The sequence below is a fragment of the Varanus komodoensis genome, unplaced genomic scaffold (genome assembly GCF_004798865.1).
Source record: "Varanus komodoensis strain SLA01 unplaced genomic scaffold, ASM479886v1 scaffold86, whole genome shotgun sequence".
In the NCBI taxonomy this organism is placed as follows: Eukaryota; Metazoa; Chordata; class Lepidosauria; order Squamata; family Varanidae; genus Varanus; species Varanus komodoensis.
In genome coordinates this window covers 342,938-368,745 of record NW_025336554.1, presented here as the reverse complement: position 1 = coordinate 368,745, position 25,808 = coordinate 342,938, and the positions used below count along the sequence as shown (strand labels likewise).

General features: G+C 43.3%; 1 protein-coding gene across 1 annotated transcript; it reads left to right on the top strand.

Annotated features, from left to right (window-relative positions):
• The first annotated feature begins 105 nt into the window (after positions 1-105).
• On the top strand, positions 106-23,959 carry LOC123016564 (vomeronasal type-2 receptor 26-like). The gene is made up of 9 exons (XM_044417077.1): positions 106-393; positions 2,789-3,016; positions 11,673-11,946; positions 13,133-13,386; positions 15,355-15,750; positions 17,275-18,135; positions 18,594-18,821; positions 20,699-20,825; positions 23,058-23,959. The coding sequence occupies exons 1-9, from the start codon at positions 106-108 to the stop codon at positions 23,957-23,959; spliced, it is 3,558 nt and encodes a 1,185-aa protein (XP_044273012.1).
• Positions 23,960-25,808: the final 1,849 nt, after the last annotated feature.

Here is a 25,808-nt window from a genome sequence, read left to right as displayed (position 1 = left end):
TGCCCAAACTCAAGGCACTTTCTTTCTGGCCATGCATGTATAGCTGTGCTTCGTAGGTGCTGACTTCCACTCTGAGCTTAAGCAGTTGCCTCTCCTTTTAGCATGATGCCTAAGAATTACCAGCATCTCCTGGCCTTGGCATTTGCAGTAAAGGAGATCAATGAGAACCCTCACCTACTGCCCAATTGCACTTTGGGCTTCCGCGTCTATGACAGCTACAACAATGCAAGGAAAACCTGTCAGGCCACCCTGCGACTTCTCTCAGTACAGGAGAGATTGGTCCCTAACTATGAATGCGGCATCCTCAAAGATCTAGTAGCAGTTGTTGGAGCATTGGACTCCCAGATCTCTCTCCATATGGCAAATATCTTGGATAACTACAAAATCCCACAGGTAGGAATCTTGTTTCTTTATGTGAGAGATGGGATACAGACACACAATCGCACTTCCTTGGTAGTTCCCAGCTCCTGTCTGACAAATTGTTCCAGTGAAATGAAGCAGATGAGTTCTTATTCATCTCCTTTTAATCAATTTACATAATGGTAGATTATATTATTCCCTCCTCATGATGGAGTTTCTTCCCAAAGGAAAATAACTGCCTTCTGAGAGAGGAACATGTATACCTTTGGGCTGACATTTGAACATAAGATGACTAGAAAAATCTAACCACTAATGGTACTTCAGTATTATTTTTACTATTTTTATTATTTTATAATAATTGTAAAGTTAGCCTTTACTATTCACTTTTATTAACATTGTTACCATTATTAGACCTCTGAATTTCAGTACTCAATTAGCTATACAGATAAATAAGACTTATATAGACAACAGTTCTGACATCAAGCAGTTAGCAAAATAGCCCTATAATTATATGAAATCAATAATTGCCTGCTGTTATCAATATTTCAATTCTGAACCCCTTATTTGGCATATCATGAATGACAAAACCAGAAAATAGTCCAACCAGACAAATTTAAGGTGGAAAAAAGAAATAAATTTATGGTCCCTCTCATTCAGATGCAAGTTTCTCCACAGGTCAAATTGGTCAAATTCTGCTATGAAGGCGAGAATCAAGAAATTCAACATGGCCTGCCCATATATTCCTGTCAAGGAGGAAATAAGCTTCATTTTGTGGCTTGCTTATATTGATTTGATGGCTTTATCAAATTTCAGCTGTAATGCTATTTGTCTTTTTTATTGCTATTTCAATATATTATTATTAATACTAGGCTAAAGTCTGATGTCATAGAAAGTTGGGATGCCAGTCATGACTATTTCAACAGTTCTTAAAGAAGGGTTACTTAGAAGAACAAGCACTCTGAACATGGAGATATATTTTGTGGGAGACTGGGTTACAGTTTGGAAAGCATAAGCTTCACAACTCGTGCAGTGCTTCTCTCAGAATTGCTGACAGCATGCATATGGATCTGATTGAACTTGTTCCAATCATTCATATCATCATGCTAACACTTCTTCAGCCTCTCCTTAGCTCGTATATGGTGTAGCTCCAGTCATGGAAGATAAGACCCCTGGACTTCCCTTCTATCAGATGGTTCCTCATGAAACTCTGCAGTATGAGGGGATTCTGTCTTTGCTCCTACATTTCAGCTGGACATGGATTGGGCTAGTTTTTATGGATAATGACAATGGAGAAAGATTCCTGCAAACTGTATTTCCAATGTTTTCCAAAAGAGGTGTTTGCTTTGCCTTCATAGAACGACTCCCCCCATCCACTTACATTTCTAAAATGAATGCCATTTTAGAAAAAGGGGCAAAAATATATGACAAACTAGTGGACAGCAAAGCCAATGTAGTGGTGGGCCATGGAGAATCATATTCATTTGCCCTATTTAGATGGCTACCATATATACCAGAACTGGAGAACAGGAAAAGCACGCTAAAAGGGAAAGTATGGATAACCTCAGCCCACATGGAGATCAATGCATTTATCTATCAAAGGAATTGGGACACAGGAATATTCCATGGTGCTCTGTCCTTGAGGATTCACTCCAATGATGTACCAGGATTCCAATCATTTGAGGAGAGCAGAAATCCACTCAGCACAAAAGGAGATGATTTTCTCAGGCTCTTTTGGGAACAAGCTTTTGCCTGCCTGTTCCCAACCTCAGTAGAGGAGGATGTGGAAGAGGACATTTGTACTGGGAGGGAAAGGCTGGAGAGCCTTCCTGGACCTTTCTTCGAGATGAGTGTGACTGGCCACAGCTATAGCATCTACAATGCAGTTTATGCTGTGGCCCATGCCTTGCATGCCATATCCTCATCTGAAGTCAAACACAAGGCAATCATGGAGACCAAAGGACAGAAGTTTAGGAATGAAGAGCCATGGCAGGTAAAGTTCTCCCATTGCTCAAGCCCATGTCTTTTGCTGTGAAAAGTGCCCCTGAACTCCTTTTCAAATTATACTCCACATTTCTACTCTTCCCTCTACTGAGTGTTGGACTGGGGAGATCCATGTTTAGCCTCCATATATCTAATCATATAGTGTCATCTGGAATCAGACAACTACTTTCAGCCTTACAATGTCCCTGCGGGGAAAAAGTTGGAGTGGAGAGAATCATTTTAAGCTGTCTTAAGTTCTTAACAGGAGGCAAAAAAGAAGAGCATCAGCATAACTATCATTCAATGCAAGATTAACATGTCATCTGTCAGTCTTCTCACCCCTGGAAATAATTAATAACTGATTAATCATCATTCTTCACCTGATGCAAAAACTTCACCTTGTATGCTAAACTGCAATCTTCTATTCCTTATTTCCATTTCAATCTAGCTCCATCAGTTTCTCAGAAGTGTCTCATTCAATAACAGTGCTCAACACGAGGTTTCCTTCAATGAGAAAAGGGAGGTGGTAGCTGGATTTGATGTTATCAACTGGAAGTTCTTTTCCAATGAGTCCTTTCTTCTTGTGAAAGTTGGAAGGATTGATCTTCAGGCTTCTTCAGGCCATATACTCACCATAGATGAGGATTCCATTTCATGGAACCATTGGTTTAATCAGGTAGGAGCCACTCAGTTCCTTGGAATGAGCTCTGATCTTCTGTCCTGCTGGCTTTCATTTCAGTTGATTCCATCAAAGCATCATGCAAAACTGGTTTTGGTTTCAAGTAGCGTATTAGATGAAGTGAACCCATAAAAGAGAAAGGACTCCTATGTGGAGGCATTTCTTAGTCAGCAATATTGTTAACTCCAAGCAACTGGAAGTAATTTAAATATTGTTAATTTAAGTCAGTTTTTAATTTATGGAATATCACAAGCATCATTTCCATTGATTCCAGCAAAGCATCATGCAAAACTGATTTTGGTTTGAAAGAAGTATATTGGATGAAGTGAAGACAAAAGAGAGAGAGGACTCGCATGAGGAGGGCTTCCCTCATCAGGAACACTATTAACTGCAAACAGCTCAAAGTAATTTAGATACAGTTAAATTTATTTACTTTTTTAATATATGGAATATCATAAGCAGCAGTTTTAATACTCAGCTAAATGGCAACCATGCATATTCAGCTAGATGTTATTGTAAATGTCTACCTAATTCCCTTGTGCCTGTTCCCAGATGTGTTGAGCATATTTAGCAAGACAGAATACCTCTAGTCTGGTTATGACAACACCAATAGACTGTACAGAGGTCACCTCTACTCTTCCCAAAAGCCACCTCTGTCCACTTTCCTTTTTGTCTGCTCATGATATTCTGCCCCTGCCTTCCAAGTTGGAATACAGTGCAGCATTTGTGTCAGAAGCCTCAAGGCAAGTGCCCAAAGATGCTCAAAAATAGTACAGGCCACAAGGTACTCCTATTATGAGTGTTTAATCAGCAGACTAATTTGAATAATGTGCCCTTTCTGTGTTGAAGGCCCATATTCCAAGGCTGCTTCAAACCAGAATTACATCACATCTGCTATTCTAAACCTTGTAATTCAGGAGACCAGGGAACATCCTCCCTATAATTTCTTATGTCTAGTCAAGCAAGGCATCCTCAAAGTGGCATCTCATCCAATAAACTATTCTATCACTTGCTGTATTTCTTCCTACAAAATAAGAATCTGTGTGGGCACACAGCACTAGTACAGAAAACTAGAAATACATGGTATTGAATTAAGATTTGCACATTACTGTTTTGTAACTCATCTATTGATTTGCGCACCTTCCACTTTTGAAGAAGATTTCTCTCCATATAGTTATCCTGCTTTTTAAATTCACGTATTAGACACAACCACTTTCTGTACGTACTGAGAGTTGCCATCCAGGCTCTAGCAAGAAAGTGAAGGAGGGGCAGCCATATTGCTGCTACAACTGCATCCCATATCCAGCTGAGGAGATTTCAAACCAGGAGGGTAGGAAAAAATTATCTGTCTATCTCTCTCTCTCTCTCTATACTGCCCCATTCCCATAGGCTCCAGATTGTTTACAAGAATTTGCACTCAATAGTGAGTAAGACAATGTATTACTTAAAACTGATATGAAAACTAATCTGGGAAGACCTGGAAGAAGACATTCATTTTTAACTCCCTTTAAGTTTGAAATTTGAGAAATCAGAAGCATCTCTCAGCATGGAATAGGCTTTCATTGAAAATATATTAAAAGTGGCTGTATTGTAGATTGGGGTGTTTGTTCTTCAGGGTTTCAAATGGGATCAAAAGGAGTAAGTGAAGGAGTTGGATAAGTAGGAACTTATTGCTTCTCTTGGAACTCTCATTGACTTTTGATATTATCAATGCCAGTATCCTTCTGAATCAGCTGTCTGGTTTGGAAACTGGAGACACTAAACCACAGTGGTTCAATTCCTACAATGAAGGCAAATGGCATTCTATGGGGCTCTTTGTAGTTCCCCATCCTGTTCAATGTCTACATGAAATCATTTGCGAAGGTTACCTGTTGGTGTGTAGGTTATCTTATTCGATATGAATAAGTCACTAGATTTTTCTCCTTTTCACCAATTCCAGACAAGGTAGTGGATTCCCTGAATCTGTGCCAGGCCTGGATAATGGACATAATTAGGGGCAATAAACTGAGACTCAATTCAGAGAAGCTGCATGTATTGAAAGCATGTTTCACATCCCTGGATGAGTGATATTCCACCTCTTTTATTGAGGTTTGCACACCCCCACCCCCCAGGGGCTCAGGCTAGGCAGCATTGTCACTTGAGACACAGGTGGACCTCATGGCATGGAGCACCTTTCACCTCTTTAGACTGATATGCAACTTATATCCATATCAAGATCTAACTGGGCCATTCAGAAAGCTTTGACCATTGGGAAGCATAGAAATTCAAGGGAAAAAAAACCTGACAGAGAAATTTGCAGGACACAACACACACTGGTTGGTTTTTAACCATTCTGTTCAGTTGTGTCATTCAAACCCATTCATGGATTCATGGTTTAATAGAAACCAAAAACAGAAACAGTGGCCAATTCTATGGTTTCCTGGTACCACAATGGCTTGCCATGTTGTCTAAAGCAGAAAACATGGACAGCTGCTACATTTCTTTAATCAGAATGTAGGGGTTTCCTTTGATCCAGAGTTGTGCAAATATCTCTTCTTTTAATTCCTAAGTCTTCCTCGTCTTTCTTGTTTCACTTTTGTATAATATATCATGTGACGTAACTTTGTAGCATGGAAAGATCTCAAATGGTTTGTGTTAAAACGATCAAGAGGCATAGAAAGAACTGTTGACACTAAATCAGAAAAAGAAAATGTAACTAACGGATTTATAGAAACATAGAAACATAGAAAACGGAGTGAGTCAGAAGGGGCCTCCTGGGCCATCTAGTCTGACCTCCGGCACCAGCCGGCTCCGCTCACAACATGCCCACCATGTGGACGTCCAGCCTATCCTTGAACACCCGCACCGATGGGGCCTCAACGACCTCTCGTGGAAGCTCATTCCACACCCTCGGGGTCCTGACTGTCAGGAAGTGCTTCCTGGCATCCAAACGAAACCTTGGCTCCCTGAGCTTTGCTCCGTTGGAGCGCGTCCTGCCTTCCTCTGCAGGGGAGAACAGGTCTCTACCCATCTCCATGTGACATCCCCTCACATACCTGTACGTCACCAACATATCCCCTCTGAGTCTCCTCTTCTCCAGGCTGAAGAGACCCAGTTCCCTCAGTCTCGCCTCATACGGCATCCCCTGCAAACCAGCAACCAACCTTGTGGCCCTAAGCTGCACTGACTCCAACCTGGCTATATCCTTTCTGAACACAATACTCCAGTTGCGGGCGCACTAGAGTCGTATAAAGTGGTAGTAATACCTCTCTTGATCTAGAAGCCACACTTCTGGCTATGCAACCAAGGGTGGCATTCGCCCTCTTGACCACCGCATCACACTGCTGACTCATGTTTAGCCTGCAGTCAACCAGCACCCCGAGGTCCCTTTCACAAGTGCTGCTCTCCAGCCACTTATCACCTAACCTGTACTTATGACAGCTATTCCTATGCCCCAAGTGCAAGACCTTGCACTTATCCACATTGAATGCCATCCTGCTGTCTCCTGCCCACTTCCATAGTCTGTCCAGATCCTTTTGGATCTGGAGTACCTGCTCCTCAGTTGTGGCCACTACTCCAGTTTTAGTGTCGTCTGCGAATTTGATCAGCAGACTGTTCACCCCTTCTTCCTTGTCATTAATGAAAAGATTAAACAGGATCGGCCCCAGGACAGAGCCCTGCGGGACTCCGCTTGTCACTGGCCGCCATCCTGATGATTGCCCACTAATGGTTACCTTCTGCTTTCGGTCAGTCAACCATGCCCTAATCTACCGGACAGTGCTTTGGTGTATCCCGAAACTCCTCAGTTTCTCCACCAGGATATCATAGGGCACTTTGTCAAAGGCCTTGCTGAAATCCAGGTATACCACATCCACTGCATCACCTTCATCTAGCCATCTCGAAACCTTGTCATAGAATTCCACAAGGTTTGTCTGGCAGGACCTGTTTTTACGGAAGCCGTGTTGTGTGGCTGTCAGCCTCCCTTCCCTATCTAGCATCACTAGATCTCTCTCTATTATGAGCCTTTCCATTGTTTTTCCTACAATGGACGTAAGGCTAACCGGTCTATAATTCCCCATGTCCTTTCTACTACCCTTTTTGAAAATTAGGACCACTGATGCCACCCTCCAGTCCTCTTGAACTTCATCCATTCTCCACGAGGTCTCAAAAATGGAGGCCAGCGGGTGTGAGAGAACCCCTGCCAACTCTCTAAGTACTCTCAGGTGTAACCCGTCAGTGCCTGGCGTCTTTGTAACGTCCAATGCCCTGAGGAGCCCCTTGACTTCAAGGGGGGTGACTCTAATCAGTGCCCCTAAGTCCCCAGCCTCATCCAATCTCCTATGCAGATATCCCCCGTCCTGCTTTGGGGAGAACACAGAGGCAAAATAGTCATTTAGCATCTGTTCCTGTTCCCTCATATCAGTCACTGCATCTCCTTCCTCCTTATTTAGTGGTCCCACCACTTGTCACCCCTTCCTCTTCCTATTTACATGCTGAAAGAAGCCCTTTTTATTGCTCTTGATATTCTTGGCAAGTCTCAGATCGTAATCAGCCTTAGCCTTGCGAAGAATCCTTCTTCAATGGGCCCCCTCCTCCTCCCGGTATACACTTTTGTCTATTTCCCCCAGTACCCATTTCCTACGGAGGTTCCTCTTTTGTCTAATCCCTCTAACCACATCTTTTCACATCCATGGCGGCACTCTCCTCCGCCTCCCCACCTTACTGACTAGAGGTATCGTCAAGGCTTGCGCCTCCAAAACCTCCCTTTTGAGTGCTATCCACCCCTCCTCAACTCGCTTACCTTCCAGTAACCTATCCCAGGAGACTTTCCCCAGCCTGGCCTTCAGTTGGTCAAAGTTGGCCCTTTAGAAGTCCCAGCTAAAGTCCCCTGATCTAAAAGCAAAGGATGGAGTGATCACTCGCATCCAGAGCTCCCCTAATTTGTACTTCATCTAGCAGCTCCTCCCTATTGGTCAAGACCAAGTCAAGGATGTTTCCCCCCTCGTCGCCTCTTGGACCCTCTGTGTGAAAAACGCTCCCTCAATAGCTTCTAGGAAGTGACGTGACCTGGCTATCATAGATGAGTGAGTCTCCCAAGTAATATCCGTGAGATGGAAATCTCCCATAATTACTGTGTCTCTCCCCTGAGATATCCTTAGAATATGGCCTGTCAGGATATCATCCAGGGTCTCAAGTTGACCTGGAGGGCGATAACATATCCCCACTGTCAGGTCTCTTTCCCTGTCAAAACCCCTAAGTTTCACCCAGACTGCCTCTACCGAATCCCCATCTGTGCTGCATTCTATCTCACTGCATCCTATCCCTTCCCTGACGTATAAAGCCACACCCCCAGCTCTCTTTCCCTTCCTGTCCTTTCTAAAAAGGTGATACCCTTCTATGTTCACATTCCAGACTTGCCTTTCATCCCACCAAATTCTGTGATTCCCACCAGATCATACCCTCCTATTCCCAGGAGAACTTCAAGCTCTTCCTGCTTATTACCCATGCTCCTAGCATTGGTGTACATGCACCTCAACTCCTTCCCACCACTTCCTTTCCTTGGAGTTCCCAGCCTCCTCCTTCCTCCCATCCTCCCTAATACCTGGCCCCTCTCTGAAGGAGTCCTGTCAGTCCCTGCAGTATCTCTAAAACCCTGCTCCTAGAGCCCTGATCCTCCCCCCACACTTGTCCAGTGCAGACACTTTCCTGGAGGACCTGACCCCCCCCCCAGCTCAGTTTAAAGTCTTCTGGACAAAGCTCACTAGAGCATCTCCAAAGGACCTTTCCCCCTTCCTCGTGAGGTGTAACCCATCCTTTGCCAGAAGTCCATTGGCAAGAAAATGAGTGCCGTGGTCGAGGAACCCGAAGCGTTCCTTCTGGCACCACACCCTAAGCCAGTCGTTCACCTCAGAGGCCCCCCTGTCCCTTCCTGGCCCAAGTCCCCGGACAGGTACGATTGATGAGAAGGCCACTTGGGCCTTCAGCTCCCTGAGTTTCTTCCCCAAGTCTCAAAGTCCCTGGTGGTTCCAACCACACCCTGCCTGGCCACATCGTTTGTGCCCACATGGATCACCAGGAGCGGCTGGTGACCCCTGGAGCGAACAAGACGCTCCACTCTATCCTTCACATGCCGGATGTGTGCGCCCGGCAGGCAGCAAACCTCCCTTGTCTCCAGGTTGGGGCAGCACACTGCTGGCTCAGTGCCCTTCAGCAGGGAGTCCCCAACAACAATCACCCACCTCCGTACATTTCCGGTGCTGATGGGCGGCCATGCCCTGGCCCTCGCCTCTCCTGCAGCAGCCCCCTTGCCATCTGACATCTCAGGCTGGGGGTCCTGCTGGTCCCCCGAGGCCTCATCAGCCCCAGCCTCCCCAAGTGGAGAGAACCTGTTTCCCAGCTCCAGATTGGTGCCAGGAGAAGGAGGAGGCCATGCTGGCCTGCTCCTCCTGTGGGTGACATGACTCCATGTCTCCAGGGCTGCTCCTTCTGTAGCATCTCCCTCAACCCTCTGTCCAGAGGGGGGCTGCTCTGGGGGGCCTGGAGAGCTCTCTTGGCCCTCAGGCACCTCACCTCCTCTTCTAGCAGGGTCACCATCTTGCACCGAGGACAAGTGTATCCCTGCCTCTCCTGGAGGAGAAGGGCAAATATGTTGCAGCTGTTGCAGTGGACAGCAACACACGTAACTCCTGCCAAGGCCATCTCCTGGTCTGCCATCGTTATCCCTTCTGAGACCTTACCTTGGTCCCCTGCCTTGTTAGTCCTGCAGTTCCTTTCACTCACCCAGTTCTCCCAGACAAAAACCCACTCACGCACACACACAAGGATAAAATAAACTTAAATTTAAATTGGAAGAAAAACAAAGCACAGCACAAACAAAACAAAACAAAACAAAACAAAACAAAACAAAACAAAACAAAACAAACCTCTGTGTCTCAGGGAAGGGAGTCTCTGGACAGCCCGGGCCGCAGCGAAGGGATGCAGACAAGGGACGACGCCCCACCCCTCTGCTCCCTTCTGGCCCCTCCAGCCTCTCTGGCCCTGCCCCCTTCTTCTCTGCTGCTCCTGGCCCTCTGCTCCACAGCCCAGCTCCTCCCTTGCCTTCGCAGGTCCCCTGGCCACTCTGCGCTCTCTCCCAGCCTGTGCCTCTGCTGCTCTACTGCCCTGCCAAGAGGCCAGAGCCAAAAAGGCTCTTTATATAAAAGAATATTCTGTTTTAGCATAGGTGCTCAAAGCACTCAGAGTCATAAAATCCCTAATCTAGCCAGATCATTTCAAAAATCAAATTTACTCTTACAGTGTTGTCAGACATTGTTGACATTTTTATAATCAGTGTATACCAAAATTCCATACATTAAGCAATGTTGGTCCATCTAACATTTCTACCAATTACATCAGCACCAAGGTGCAAGATATAAATTGATTACTGTAATGAAAAAATGACCAATGTCTAAAAGAAAAGGAGACCATTTTTTTCAATGGTTTCTTCTTCTGCAACACAACCATGTTAATTCAATAAGTTTATTTATCAAAACCCAAATGCAACTTCTTATGAAACTAGTAATGTACAGATGGCCCAATAGAAGGAAGTCATCTAGAAGCTGTTGGAAGCTGTTGATTTTTTACTGTTCTGGTGGAGCTAAATAGTGGAAAACACCCTCCCAAAAAACATCCCTCCATTCATAGAAGGAAATCTCGGAAGCAGATGCACCTACGTCTTCTGACAAATAAGGAAAACTCACCAGAACATCTGAAAATTCATTTTATTAGGCAATTACTGAAGCTGGGAGGGTGCCAGGAATGGGAGAGAAGCTCAGATTTACAGCTGGAGGAAAGGTGGTTTTATGCCTGGGACAGCTTAGTCACTACAGTTCATTGATGAAATCCATCCATAGAAACCTACATTCTGATTCTCACCCCTCTCACTCATGCCGGCAAAGATACTGGTGCAGGGGGAGTCCATTGGCGCAAACAGCCCCATAGATCAGACTGTTATGCAGCAGTCCCTGCTGGAGTAGGAGGGAGAGTTGCTGTTAAGCTGTCTGTCCACTCTGCTACACTTCAAGGCATGAGCACTGTTGGCAAAAAGGAGACTCTTTGAAGGACATTTCAAAATGAATTCAGCTTGCCTTATGGTTAGTAAAGTGAGGAACTAATGTGAAGATGTGAGGAACCATTTTGAAAGTGTGAGAACCAAAATGAGGAACCATTTGAAGGAGTGAAGTTGATAGTAGAAGAGTGAAAATTACCAAGCTGGGTGTAACTTTCTATCACAAGAGTCCGGACGAGGGGAAGAGACATGACATCATATTGAAATTTATGACATGTTTGAATTATTTGCATTGTCTTCTTTTTCTCAGATCGAGAATATCTCTTTTTCCTTTCCTTTCCAGACATGAATGATTGCAGTCTATGCTCAGACAGAGAGTATCCAAGTAAAAATCAGGATATCTGTCTTCCAAAGACCACCACCTTCTTGTCCTATGAAGATTTGGTGCTCACTTTAGCCCTCCTTGCTCTTGCCTTTGCTTTCACCACAGCTCTGGTGCTGGGGATATTTAACAAACATCACAACACTCCCATAGTCAAAGCCAACAACCAGAAGCTCACCTACACTCTGCCCAGTTCCTTCCTGCTCTGCTTCCTTTCTACATTGCTCTTCATTGGTGAGCCTCAGGAGCTCACCTGCCCCATCCGACAAGCTGTCTTTGCCATCATCTTCACAGTGGCTGTTTCTTCTGTGCTGGCAAAAACCCTCTTGGTTGTTCTGGCTTTCATGGCTACTCAGCCAGGATCCAGGATGAGGAAGTGGTTGGGAAAGGAGAGGGCCAGTGTCATTGTTCTTTCCTGCTCCCTCATCCAAGCAGGCATCTGTAGTGTGTGGCTGGGAACTTCACCCCCTTTCCCAGATGTCAACATGTTTTCTATGGCTGAAGAAATCATGCTGGAATGTAATGAGGGCTCTTGACGATGTTATGCTGCGCCTTGGGCTACATGGGCTTCCTGGCAATCCTGTTTCACTGTGACCTTCCTGTCCAGGAAGCTGCCTGGAAGCTTCAATGAAGCCAAGTTCATCACTTTCAGCATGGTGGTCTTTTGCAGTGTTTGGCTCTCTTTTGTTCCTTCTTACCTCAGCACCAAGGGGAAATCCATGGTGGCTGTGGAGATCTTCTCCATGTTATCTTCCAGTGCAGGATTGCTGGCTTGCATCTTCTTACCCAAATGTTATGTATTTATGTTGAGGTCTGAACTGAACAACAAAGAACAAATTATTAAAAGATAATACTGAGGAGTACATGCCTGTTCTTCAATATCATTTTTTGTCTAGAGGGCTGTGTTGCTTTAGAGAATTGATTTATGTGTACATCATCAGGAAAAATCATATAAAAATCACCTCATATTGAAATAAAATCATAACACATGACAATTCCAGCACATAGCCCCGCATTTACTTTTAGCTGCCTTTCATGAAGACCATCAGTTTCTGAATATTTCCAGTGATTTTAGAATGATTCTGTAGCAGCTAATCCTGAGCATGTAACACAAAATCATGCTTCTGGACCAATGAACTTAAGTATATGGACCCTGGCATGAAGCAAAAGCAATCAATGCTACTCATTTCACTCATAGGGTATCATCTTCCTTTTGTGGAATCCTGACAATGAATTACAATTGGCATATGTAGTACTTAGAACATTTTCCTTTCTTATTTATTGTCAGTGTCAGAGCATGATTCAGCAAGAAAGTGCCAGCAAGGCAGGACACAAATGAAGGTGCTATCAGGAAACAAGAGGGTGGCAATGATGCAGTGCACCTGGAAGCCCAGAGAGGTGTATCAGAGGATTCCCTGCACTGCTGCTTTTTTCCACAGCAGCATGAGCTGTTCCAGTGACTTCTTCATGGTCACACTGAGCTTTGACTTGCTGCATTCCTGCTAGCAAGGTGCAGCAGTGGGCATGGAAGAATGGCACTGCTTACACAGCACATGGGGCTCATTTCCTGGCCAACACCCTATGAATTCTGGGAACACTCACTCAGAACATCGACTGGGCTGCTGAATGGACTGAAATTTGGGAAGCCAAACCTAGGGAATCCAATGGAACTTTTTTTTTCTTTTTCTTTTTTTGCACCTAACAGGTTCCTTACACATCTCTACTCAGAACTGGGTGGAGAAAACAGAGGGAACCAACATAATCCATCAATGTGAAGAGGAGGAAATGCTAAGAGTTGGGATCAACCCCAGCTCTTCACCTGGCATATGCAGACTTCTTCTCTTGCTCAGCACCATCTTACAGAGTAAGCAAAGCCAAGAAATCCACAAATGCTCAAAGAGCAAAACTGAGGAACTGGCAACACAAGTAGCTGCTGCACGTGACACAGAAGGGGCACAAGTTAGTGTTTGTGCAGAGTTTCAGTCCTGCTGACCTTCCCATGACCTGCTTCCATATCTGGTAGAGCAGCACAAACTGCTACTGGAGGTGACATGGAGGAAGGATGCTGCTAGCATTGTGGAGATCTCCATTCTGGGCTAGTGCTGCAGAAACACTGGGCAAGCTCACAAGGAACTTGCATTTATGCATGTTACATACCTGAAAATTTATGAGCTTGCTGAGAATTAATCATTTCTTTTAGGTGGAAGAAAAGCAGACATTGCAAACAAATACTTCAGCACATTCAGATGATGCTTAGGGAAAGTTGATCCAATCCCCCTGCAAGGGAGCTAGTGCAAAGCAGTTCAGGAGCTTGGAATCATCCACTGCAATTCAAAGAAGTTTAGCCTCAAATCTCATTGGACCTTTGAAAAGAGCTAGATCATGATTGATGGGAATGGGCTTCATATATTTTCTCCAAAATGAACCCCTAAAATTAGCCAGAACCCTGGACTGAGATAATGAGCAGGGAGATGAACTGGAAGAGACCACACTTCATTCAAGATGAATTAAAACTTATTACACAAAGTAAAAAGAGAAGATGAGTAGAAGAGTAGAACAGGAGAGCAAGAGATGATGAAAATGCTTGAGTTCACAAAGATTCCAAAATGATTCCAAAGAATCATGGGAGCATCATGTGTGCATAACTACCACTTTATATCAAAAGGATGTGCACTGCAAAATGCCTCTGTGTGCTCATGACAAACAACACTAATGGTTGTAATACCTCGCATTCACACAAAATGTCCCCAACGGAACATAGTTCTGCTCCTTCATTGAGGCATTCCAAGCATAAAGTGGCCAATTTTTAGATACAACAAACATATCCACCTCCCGCCCCCCCCACCTTTTCAACAGGAGATTTGCAACTTTTGACTGATAATGTGCATTTTAATTCTCAGAATGACAGTAATTACTCTTACTGCTCCATAAAACCCCTCTGGAGTTTCAAATGGAAACAGGCTAAACGAAACAGAAAAGTGAAGGCTGCCATAAATATGCTGAGAACAAGGCATAGATAATAAAGGGACTAGGATAATCAAGGTGCCTATGGTGCAGCATAGGATGCTTCTACATGTTCAGGCAAACAAAACAACCATTCAAACAAGGAATTCCATCCTAGAGCACTTCAAAGAATGCAGTGTGGCTGATGAAAAGAAGCAAATCTGGGTGACAAGGGTAAAGTTTGCATTGTGCTAAGAATGGTGCTTCTTGTGGTTTTGCTTCTAACAATGTTTTCCCAAATTGTATGCCTGACACCCATTCTCAAAAGCAGCATCTGGGAACCACCCTACCTACTGCAGGCCTATCAGTCAGGAGATATCCTCATTGGCAGCATCACTTTTCATGGTTTATTCATGTCCAACTTAGTCACCTTCACTGAAGAACCCGCACCAGACTCACTGAAACAACTCATGTAAGAATTGCATTGCTGATTGTTTCACTATCCTCTTCATCTGCCACAGCAATGATCAGTCTCAGAACTTTTGCCTCAAAACTGTGGCTTAAGGTGCAACTGTACATACACACCCAGGCAAAAAGGACCCATAAATGAAGTTATGCCCCATCCATGTCTGTTTTAACTCTACTCAGTCATAAGTTCATTCCCTCCAATTACCACAAAATCAGGCTGCTCATGAATGCAGACTTTGACAAAACACATACACACACACACAGAGTCAAAGATGGTGCATTAATTGTGTAATGCTATTTTCTCAAAAGCATCTTGCTCAAGACTATATATTTTTGCCATAATCTCTCCAATATTCATGTCTCCAGTCCTTTTTCTCTGTTGTAGACATTTTTGTGCACAGCCACATCAATTGTTCTCAGGAACTGAGACTCTTCAAACTCAAAGCAGTTTGCATCCTATGGTTTAGCCTTGCTCTGTCCATGTAGACTCTCATTCTGTGACTTGCACTTTTCCAGGCTAATGCCCAAACTCAAGGCACCTTCTTTCTGGCCATGCTTGTACAGTTTTCCTTCATAAGTGCTGACTTCCACTGTGCCTCAGGTGTCACCTCTCCTTTCAGCATGATCCCAAAGAATTACCAGCATCTTCTGGCCTTGACATTTGCAGTAAAGGAGATCAATGAGAGCCCTCACATACTGCCCAACCACACTTTGGGCTTCCGTATCTATGACAGCTATGAAAATGCAAGGAGAACCTGCCAGGCCACCCTGCGACTTCTGTCAGTGCAGGAGCAATTGGTCCCCAACTATAAATGCCACATCCACAATAATCTAATAGCAGTCATTGAAGCACTAGACTCCGAAGTCTCTCTCAATGTGGCAAATATCTTGGACATCTACAAGATTCCACAGGTAGGAATCCTGTTCTTTTCTATATGTAAGAGATTTGAATACTCCTATAATACCACTCTTCCTTGGTTGTTTCCAGCTCCTGTCTGAGAAATCATTCCTGTGAAACCAAGTGGAGGAGTTCCTAGTCATTTTCTTTTTAATTCATTTATATAACGGGAGAATACATTACTCTCTCCTCATGATGGTGCTCTTTCTTAAACTCCATATATCTGCCCTCTGCCAGAATGAACACACATTCTGTTTGCACTGATGTTCAAACATAAGATGACTAGAAATATGTTGTAACCATGTGCACTTTTATAATTACTATCAACAATTTTAATATTCCTATAATCAATGTCTTACAAGTTTTTGTGACTTTTTAAACATTCCTTTTTCACTGTATTTTTTTGCATCCTAGCTCAAGTCAGCAATTTATGCTGGGGAAGAACACCAGAAAAAGTTACCAAAGAAAACCACAGAACTATTGCTTCCTCACCTATCATTACTGAAACCTGATTCTCACCACCACCCCTGCCAAATCACGTGCTCACCTCGCGACACTGACCAGCTGATCTTCAGTGCTGTGATGCACTCCAGCTAGCTGCTGGGTGACAGTGGCAATTGTCCACTCTTGCCAATAGGCTCTATGGTTCTATCCTTAGTACCATAGCATAAACAATAAAAATTTGTTTAAAATGTTTTCACTTAAATTCATTTAAAATATTCTTTCCCCATAGATGTAAAGTAAAAGATGCCCATCTGTCAAAGTTCATTGAGATTGCAGCACCTAAATTGCAGCAGTGTATGAGGTATATGGGGCATATTCTGACTTTGAACAGTTAGGAACATTACCGGAAAAGTGATGATTTGACAAACCCGTTTGGCATAACATGGATGTGGAAACCAGAAAATATTACAACCTGACACTGCTGTGGCAAAAAAAATTATCAAAATGAAGGGATCCCCTTATTCAAATGCAAGTTCCTCCACAGAGCAAATCAGAAAAAATCTGTCATGTAGGGCTGAATTAGGAACTGCAGAACTGCCAGGACATGGATTTCTTTCAAACGAGGAATGTGATGCCTCCTTTTCTGGCTTGATTTGACTTATTTGATTGGTTTTAATACTTTTGTGTGCAATACTATTTCTCCCTTTTTATGGTATTTTAGTACATCATCAACCTTAACATTATGTCTTGTATCCTAGAAAGATGGGGTGCCAGTTTGACATGTACATTCATGACTATTTAGGTATTTCTCTAAAAAGGGTGACTGAAAAGAATACACTTTGGAACATGATTCCATGGAGGTGTGTTGCACTGAAGCTTTTATCAAGTCATGATTTCTGGGAATCATGAGAATTGTCCTAAAATTCATGTTGAGGACTCCAGATTGAGGGAGGCTGGGCATAAGTTGGAAAGAATAAGCTTCACAAGTCTTGGCATACTTCACTGAGAATTCCTGACAGCATGCCTATAGATCAGAATGAACTTGCTCTAATCATTAATGCCTTCATGCTAACATTTCTTCAGCCTCTCCTTAGCTCATCTATGGCGTGGCTCCAGTCATGAATGATAAGACACCAGGACTTCCTTTCTATCAGATGGTTCCTCACGAAACTCTGCAGTATGAGGGGATTTTGTCTTTGCTGCTGCATTTCAGCTGGAAGTGGATTGGACTTGTTTTTATGGATAATGACAATGGAGAAAGATTCCTGCAAACTGTCTTTCCAATGTTTTCCAAAAGAGGTGTCTGCTTTGCCTTCATTGAAAAGATCCCCACACACACCTACATCATTAAAATTAATGCTATGTTAGAAAAGGGGGCAATGATACATGATAAACTTGTGGACAGTAAAGCCAATGTAGTAGTTCTCCATGGAGAATCATATTCCTTTGCAATTTTTAGAGTGCTGACATATATACCAGAACTGGAAAACAGGGAAAGCAAAATAAAAGGCAAAGTATGGATAGCTTCAGCCCACATAGAGATCAATGCATTTGTCTATCAAAGGAACTGGGACACAGGATTATTCCATGGTACTCTGTCCTTGAGGATTCACTCCAATGATGTACCAGGATTCCAATCATTTGAGAAAAGCAGAAATCCAATCAGCACAAAAGGAGATGATTTTCTCAGGCTGTTTTGGGAACAAGCTTTTGGCTGTCTTTTCCCAACTTCAGTAGCCAACGATGTGGAAGAAGTGATTTGCACTGGGAAGGAAAAGCTGGAGAGACTTTCTGGATCTATTTTTGAGATGAGCATGACTGGCCATAGCTACAGCATCTACAATGCAGTCTATGCTGTGGCCCATGCTATGCATGCCAGGTCCTCATCTGAAGTCAAACACAGGGCCATGTTGAAGACTAAAGGACAGAAGTTTAGGAATGAAGAGCCATGGAGGGTAAATTCTCTAAGCATTCAAGTGTGAAACCCCCTTGTCTTTTGCTGTCACAAGTGCCCTCAAACTCCCCTTCAAATTATACTCCAGTCACCTTCCTCTGATTTCCTTTTCTGAGAGTTGGACTGGAAAATCCCAACTTGTAGCCTCCATTTTGCCACTAATCTCACTGTGTGAATTTGGGTCGATCACCTACTTTCAGCCTAACAGGCCCTAGAGGGTTGCTGTGAGGAGAAAAGTTGGGGATGAAAAACTACTTTTATGTTATGTTGAGTTCTCCATTGGGGTAAAAAGAAAGAGCATCAAGATAACTCCTATTCAATACATGAGTAGCATTTCTTCAATCACCTTTCTCAGTCTTGGAAATTATTAATGACATTCTTCTTCAGTTGATGTTAGAACTAAGCCTTGTAAGCTAAACTTCAATCTACTATTCCTTCTCGTTTCCATTGTCAATCTAGCTCCATCAGTTTCTGAGAGGTGTTTCATTTAATAACAGTGCTCAGAATGAGGTTTCCTTCAATGAGAAAGGGGAGGTGATAACTGTATTTGAGTTTATTAATTGGAAGTTTTTCCCCAATGAATCTTTTCTCCGTATGAAAGTTGGAAAGCTCGATCTTCAGGCTTCTCCAGACCAAACTCTTGCTATTGATGAGGCTGCCATCACATGGCACCCCTGGTTCAATCAGGTAGGAGCCACTGGTCATCTCGGTGTAAGAAGCACTGACCTTCAATCCTGCTGATTTTGAGTCAGTTCAAACAAGGTGTCATGCAAAATTATTTTTGGATTGAAAAAAGCATATTGGGCGAAGTGAAGGCATAAAAAGGGAGAACTTGCATGGGAAGAACTCTCTTGGCCCGCAATACTATTAATTCCAAAACACTGGAAGAAATTTAAATACAGTTAATTTATGTCAGTTTTTTATATAAGGAATATCAGAGCCAACATTTGAAACATTCAGTTAAAATGCAGCCATGCTAATTCAACCAGTATTTGCTGTAAATGTCTGTCTATTGCCCTTGTGCTTGTTCCCAGATGTGTTGGGAACATTTAGTGAGTAACAGAGTATCCAGAGCCTGGCTATGACACCAGCCATAGACCTCAGATCACTACCATCCAAATTTTGTCACAGTAAGGCTTGTAAGTAAGAATAAATAAATATTCAGGAACTCTTGTTCATAATTCTTTGCTGGAGATCCTGCAAAAGCAAAGACAGCTAGCACCCACAAAAGAGGTCTGAAAAGTCCTTTTTTTAAGCAATATGCAAAAAGAAAAAAAAATCCAGGACAGAATGAAGGGAGAGAAAGGTCATCTCTGCTCTTCCCATCAGGCCCTCCCCCCACTTCCCTTGTTTATCTTCTCCTGATACTTTGCCCTTGCCTTCCAATTTGGATTAGATTGTGGCAATATTGTTGGGAAGTCTCAAGGCACATGCTACAAAAGTGCAAGAGAAGGGAAGTGTCAATAAGGTAGTCCAATTATGAGTGTTTAAGCATCGACTGTTTTAAGCAAGGTGCCCTTTTTGTACTGAAGGCCCATATTACAGGGCTTTCCTCACCAGAATTACCCCATAACTGTTCTTCTCAGCCTTGCAATTCAGGAAAGCAAAGAGCATCCAGGGCATGTCCTTTCTGGCTGCCTTCCATTTGATGTATAACTACCATTTCAGCCGCTCATCTGCATTGCTTTTTATTATGAAGCTATTTCTCTGAAGAGTTCAGTCCTCTTCAGCAATCTGTAGTGATGATATGGACACGGAACAAAGGTTTTTAAGGCAGGATTTCTTTCTCCATTGAATTTAACCCACTCAATTTTACACATTCCGCTTCAGCCCTTCATGTACATTTACACCAACATTTGGGACATCTTTAGCATTCCAAGGAGCATATATTAGGGAGTAATTCTGTTAGTCCCCTGTCCAGGCTCTGTCTCTGTCCTCTTTGATAGATCTGTCAGTTGCACTACTATATCTCCAGGAGCAACAAAACTTGGTCCATCAGCATAGTAGACTTCTGCTATGATCTTCAGCAAATTATCTGGGATATCTACTGACTTGAGTCTCAAATTAGATCAAAGAAATATGCTGAAAGTCATTATCATGACTTTCTTGTTCCCACAGTTTCTCAGTTAATTCCAGAGCTGTACCTTCTCTAGGATATGAGCTCTGGGTTCAAAGGGTGCTGCTGAAGCACATCCGCGATGATGATGCTACTGGTTTCCAGCAAAGACGAAACATTTGCCTGTTGAAATTAACAGATTTTTAAGCAGTTCAATGCACCCATCTAAGATAATATCTTACAGGTAGTTAAGAAATCCAATTTCAAGGGGTGGCATCTCATCCAGTAAATTATTCTATCATTTGCTGTATTTCTGCCTACAAAATAGGGGTCTCTGTGGGCACCCACCACCAAATAAAGATAACTTGCAATACATGGTAGTCAATTAAGAATCACAGATTCCTGAAATGCCAGGCCGGTTTGTAACACATGCAATAACTTGTGAACATTCCATTTTTATAGAAGATTTGTCTCGATATATTTATGCTGCTTTTAATTCACATATTAGACACGACCACTTTCTGTATGCACCAAGAGTTGCTGTCCAGGCTCTAGCAAGAAAGTGAAGGAGGGGGAGCCATATTGCTGCTATGATTGCATCCCTTGTCCAGCCGGGAAGATTTCAAGCAAGAAGGGTAGGAGATATGCATTCATTGGACAGATGTTAAAAGTGGCAGATTTGTAGATTGGGGTCATTGTTTTTCTGTGGTTCAAATGGAATCAGAAGGTTTTGTAAGGAATGGAGAAAGAAAAGTGGAAATGTGTGGAATCTCTTGGACTTTTGACTAGTGTTCAATAATACTAACAAAAGGTATCCTTCTGGATGAACTGTCTGGGTTTGAAACTGGAGAAATGAAACTGCAGCCGTTGAACTGCTGCTTGAATGGCTAATCTCTGATTATTGTACTATGCCCTGGCACTCATGGAATGCAGCTCCACATTCTTCTGTGTTATTCCCTATCTTTTGAAATGTTTTCATGAAATCAGTGGGGTAAGTGATCTGGAGGTGTGGATCAACATGTTATCGATGTGTCTGGATGGATATCTGCTAGAATTAATATTCCTAAATAGTTTGAGGCCAGGTGATTAAAAAGAGCATCTCCTCTCCTATATACTTGCTCAAACTTCAAAATTATCCTACATGTTTTCATTCAGTCCAGGAGAGGCAAGCAATTCTTAGAATCAGTGCCTGACCACGGTAATGGAATTGATATGGGGTAATAAACTGAGATTCAATCCAAGCAATATGGGGGTATTGCAGGTGTGGTTCACATGCCTGGAAAAGTGATATTACACTTCTTCTAAAGAAGGCTGCACTCCCCGTAACAGTTCAGGTTAGGCAGAACTGTTCCTTGAGACACAGGGGGACCCTTCACCAGATTAGGCTGATATGCCAATCATATCCATGTCCAGTCATATGCTCTGGTAGCCTGTTAGATGGATTGCGGTAAGGCATTTTATTAAAAGCTTCTTTTAAAAATAGTCTGGAAACTTCAGATGGTCCAAAGCAGGGCAGGAAATTGCTAAGAAGCCCTAAAAGGCTGGCATAATATCTGCACCAGCTGCCAGTTCATATGTGGACTGATGTCTGCTAGAATAAATATTCTAAACCTACATGGCTTGAGGCCTGGTTACCAAGAACAGCATCTCCTCTTAAATATCCTATTTTAATCAGATACTGTAAATTGGTTTAATATTTTTATTATTGTAAATGGTCTCAGGATGTTCTATAAAAATATATATGGTAGAGAAATACTTTAAATCAAAACAAACATAAATTTATACTTCCTTGGAAGTCCCTGCTAAGGGAAGTGAGATGGGGGCTACTGAGAAGAGAGTTTTCTCTGAGCCAGTGCACTTTGGTGTGAACATCCCAGAGAGCTTGCCTGGCCCTTTGCCAGATTGTGCTCTTTCCAGCACCAGGTGCAGATATTGCTTTCCTGGATATTTTACCTGTTCAGTCTCTCTCCTTTTAAATGCTTGGCTGTATCTTCAGCCTTTGTGTTGCTCCTGCATTTTGCTTTCTATATTATACATCAGTTTTAAACTAGTTCTTCTGAACTACTCAGAAAGCAATGACCATTGGGCAGCAGGGAAATATAACAGATCAATAAAACAAAACAAAACAAAACATACTCATTGTGTGGGTTTACAGGACAGAACAAGCAATGGTTGCTTTTTTTATAACAGTCCATCAGCTTTGTCATCCAAAGCCAATCATGGAGTTTATGGTTTATTAGACACCACAAAACAAAATAATGCCCTATTCTATAGTTTCTTGGTACCACAAGAGCTTGTGGTATTGTTTGACTCAGGAGAGACAAGTTGTCATGGTACCAAGCATAGATCCACTGAGCTAAAGTGGATAATTGCTGCTCTCACCCAGCAGATAGCTAGAGAGTACCACTGCCCTAAAGATCAGCTGGCCATCCATGAAAGAAGAGTATTGATTTGGGGAGGGGTGGGTAAGAATCAGGTGGCAGTAAGGATAATGTGGGGGGACCTGAGGTAATACAGATCCCCCCATATTTCAATTTGGCTGGCAAGAGAGGCATTGCAAGTGCAGTGTCCCAAAGGTAGGCAGATTTAACATTCAAGGTTTGGAGGAAATTTCTGAGTCGTGGGTAAGATAATTGTCAGCATCCAAAGACTGCCCTTGTTAGTGATGTTTAAAGATCAAGAATAGGCCAAAGAGAGTTCTATCCAGAGCCTGGGACTGACAGGTGCTCCACATCTGTATTCAGAGAGTCAGGATTTCCTTTGATATTAATATACTAAGATTTATGACATTGAATTCTTTCTTTTGGGTTGCCTGTCTTCTTTTTGTCAGATCAACACCATCTCTTTCCCTTTCCTTTCCCTTCTAGATATGAATGATTGCAATCCATGCTTAGATACAGAGTATCCAAGCAAGAATTGGGATTTCTGTCTTCTGAAGACCACAACATTCTTGACCTACGAAGAACCTTTTGGGCTCACATTAGCAATCCTTGCTCTTGCCTTCACTTTTATCACAGCTCTGGTGCTGGCTGTGTTCGTGAAAAACCACAGGACTCCCATTGTCAAAGCCAACAACCAGAAGCTCACCTACACTCTGCTCAGCTCCCTCCTGCTTTGCTTCCTTTGTGCATTGCTCTTCATTGGTGAGCCTCAGGAGCTTACCTGCCTCCTTCGACAAGCTGCCTTTGCCATCATCTTCTCAGTGGCTGTTTCCTCTGTACTGGCAAAAACCCTCTTGGTCATTCTGGCTTTCATGGCCACTCAGCCTGGATCCAGGATGAGGAAGTGGTTGGGAAAGGAGAAGGCCAGTGTCATTGTCCTTTCCTGCTCCCTCATCCAAGCAGGCATCTGCACTGTGTGGCTGGGAACTTCACCCCCTTTCCCAGATATTGATCTGTTTTCCCGGGCTGAAGAAATCATACTGGAATGTAATGAGGGCTGTGTGACCATGTTTTACTGTGCCTTAGGCTACATGGGCCTTCTTGCGGGCATCAGTTTCACTGTGGCCTTCCTGTCTAGGAAGTTGCCTGGCAGTTTCAATGAAGCCAAGTTCATCACTTTCAGCATGCTGGTCTTTTGCAGTGTTTGGCTCTCTTTTGTTCCTTCCTACCTTAGCACAAGGGGGAAGTCCATGGTTGCTGTGGAGGTCTTCTCCATCTTAGCTTCTAGTGCAGGGTTGCTGTGTTGCATTTTTCTCCCCAAATGCTATATTATCGTGCTGAGACCTGAGCTGAACAACAGGGAACAGCTAATAAGAAGAAAATCGTGAATAAAACATGCCTGTCCATTACTGTCATGTATAGTCTAGAGCAGTGCTGGTGAACCTATGGCACACGTGCCACAGCAGAGCGGTGCATCAGGGTAGGGTTAGGGTTAGAAAAATGAGCTGTCCTGGCATGGTTTTGATGGTTGGAATGTGTTTAGAATGGGTGGAAATGATGAGCAGTACAGAAAAAGGTACTCAAAGAAGGCTTTTTCAGAATTTCTCCATATTCAATGGAATTTAAGTACTTTAAGGTGAGGGGGTGTTCACAAGGGTAGGGTTAGGGTTAGAGAAATGAGGCATCCAGGCATGGTTTTGATGGTTGGACTGTGTTTAGAATGGGCAGAAATGTTGAGCTGTGCAGAAAGAACTACTCAAGTAAGTGGATCTTTAGCCCTATATTAGCGTTAGCGGTGTGCAGCAGGGTAGGGTCAGGCCATTGTTGGTGAGCCTATGGCATGCATACCACAATGGGCACACAGAGCCCTCTCTGTCAGCATGCAAGCAAAGTTGCCCCAGCTTCGCCCCAGCAGTTGAGCATCAGATAACAGTTCACATAGGGGCCATGTGCATGCTTAGAAAGCAGTAGTGGGGTCAGACGGTGACATCACGAGATGTGTCTCATTAGCCGTGACTCGTCTGAGTTTTCACATGGCTGGTCAGTGTGCTGCCAAGGATATATATATATACGAGTATATTTGCTGGAACAGGCTGTGAGGTGTTTTTTTCTAAAGTAAAAACTCAGTTTTCAGGCTTAATTGTAGTGTTGGCACTTTGTGATAAATAAGTGGGTTTTGGGTTGCAGTTTGATCACTTGGTCTCTAAAAGGTTCACCATCACTGGTCTAGAGGGTTCTGCTACTTTGGAGAAGTGACTCAAATGTTACCAGAACTGGACCCTCATGAATGACTAAAATCTTATTCCTTATACCCCCAGATTTACCTTTAGCTGCCTTTCATGAAGACCATCAGCATCCTAACATTATCAATGTCTTTAGAATGATTCTGTAGCTGCCTATACTGACCAGGAAACCTGAAATCATGTTTCTGGACCAATGCATGTATATGTTTGGACCCCAGATCCTGAGCAAAAGCAATAGATGCTACACTGGCTGCTCTGTCTCTTCGCTCATAGCAGAGAACCCTCCTTTCAAGAAGCTTGATGAAATATTGCAATGTGTAATTTTTAGAATATCTTATCTTCCTTTGTCTTGTCAGGATCACAGCCTGATTAACCATGAAAGTTTCTGCAGGACCAGGAAACCCCTGGAGGTTTTTTTTAGGAACAGGTGGAGAGCAATAATGCAATATGACCAAAAGCCCAGGAAACTGCAGCAGATGATTCACCGTACCTCTACACTTGGATATATGAACATGAGCTGCTCTGGTTGCTACTTCATGTTTGGACTTGCAGCTTTGACTTGCCTCGTTCTTGCTAGCCAAACTTCGTCCTCACTCACTGCTGCCAAGAGCAACAGTGGAGATGAAGAAATGGTACTGCTTACCCAGCACATGGGGTTAATGCCTGCCAAGAACCCCAGGAATCCTGGGCATTCTTGCCAGGAAGTTGGAGTCGGCTGCTAAGTGCACTGGAATCTGGAAAGCCAAAACCAAGAAATCCATGGGATTTCCTGCACCTAGCCGATTCATTGCATGGCTCTACTCATACATGGGTGATGACTTCAGAGGAAACCAGCATGATCCATCCCAATAAAGAAAAGCAAATGCTAGTAATAGTGTTGGAATAAACACCAAGTGTCCATCTGGCATTTGCAGATTTCAACCCATGCTCATCCAAGTGCTACACAGCAAGCCAAGCACAAAGTCCACAAAGTCTACAGAACAAAGTAGAACAA

Bases quoted from the DNA above. Each gene is read 5' to 3' on its own strand.
- LOC123016564 (XM_044417077.1), top strand. From the start codon at position 106: ATGCCTAAGAATTACCAGCATCTCCTGGCCTTGGCATTTGCAGTAAAG. The intron at 13,387-15,354 runs GTTAGTGTTTGT...GCACTTTTCCAG, and splicing joins GTGACACAGAAGGGGCACAA to GCTAATGCCCAAACTCAAGG. The intron at 15,751-17,274 runs GTAGGAATCCTG...GCCTCTCCTTAG, and splicing joins ACATCTACAAGATTCCACAG to CTCATCTATGGCGTGGCTCC.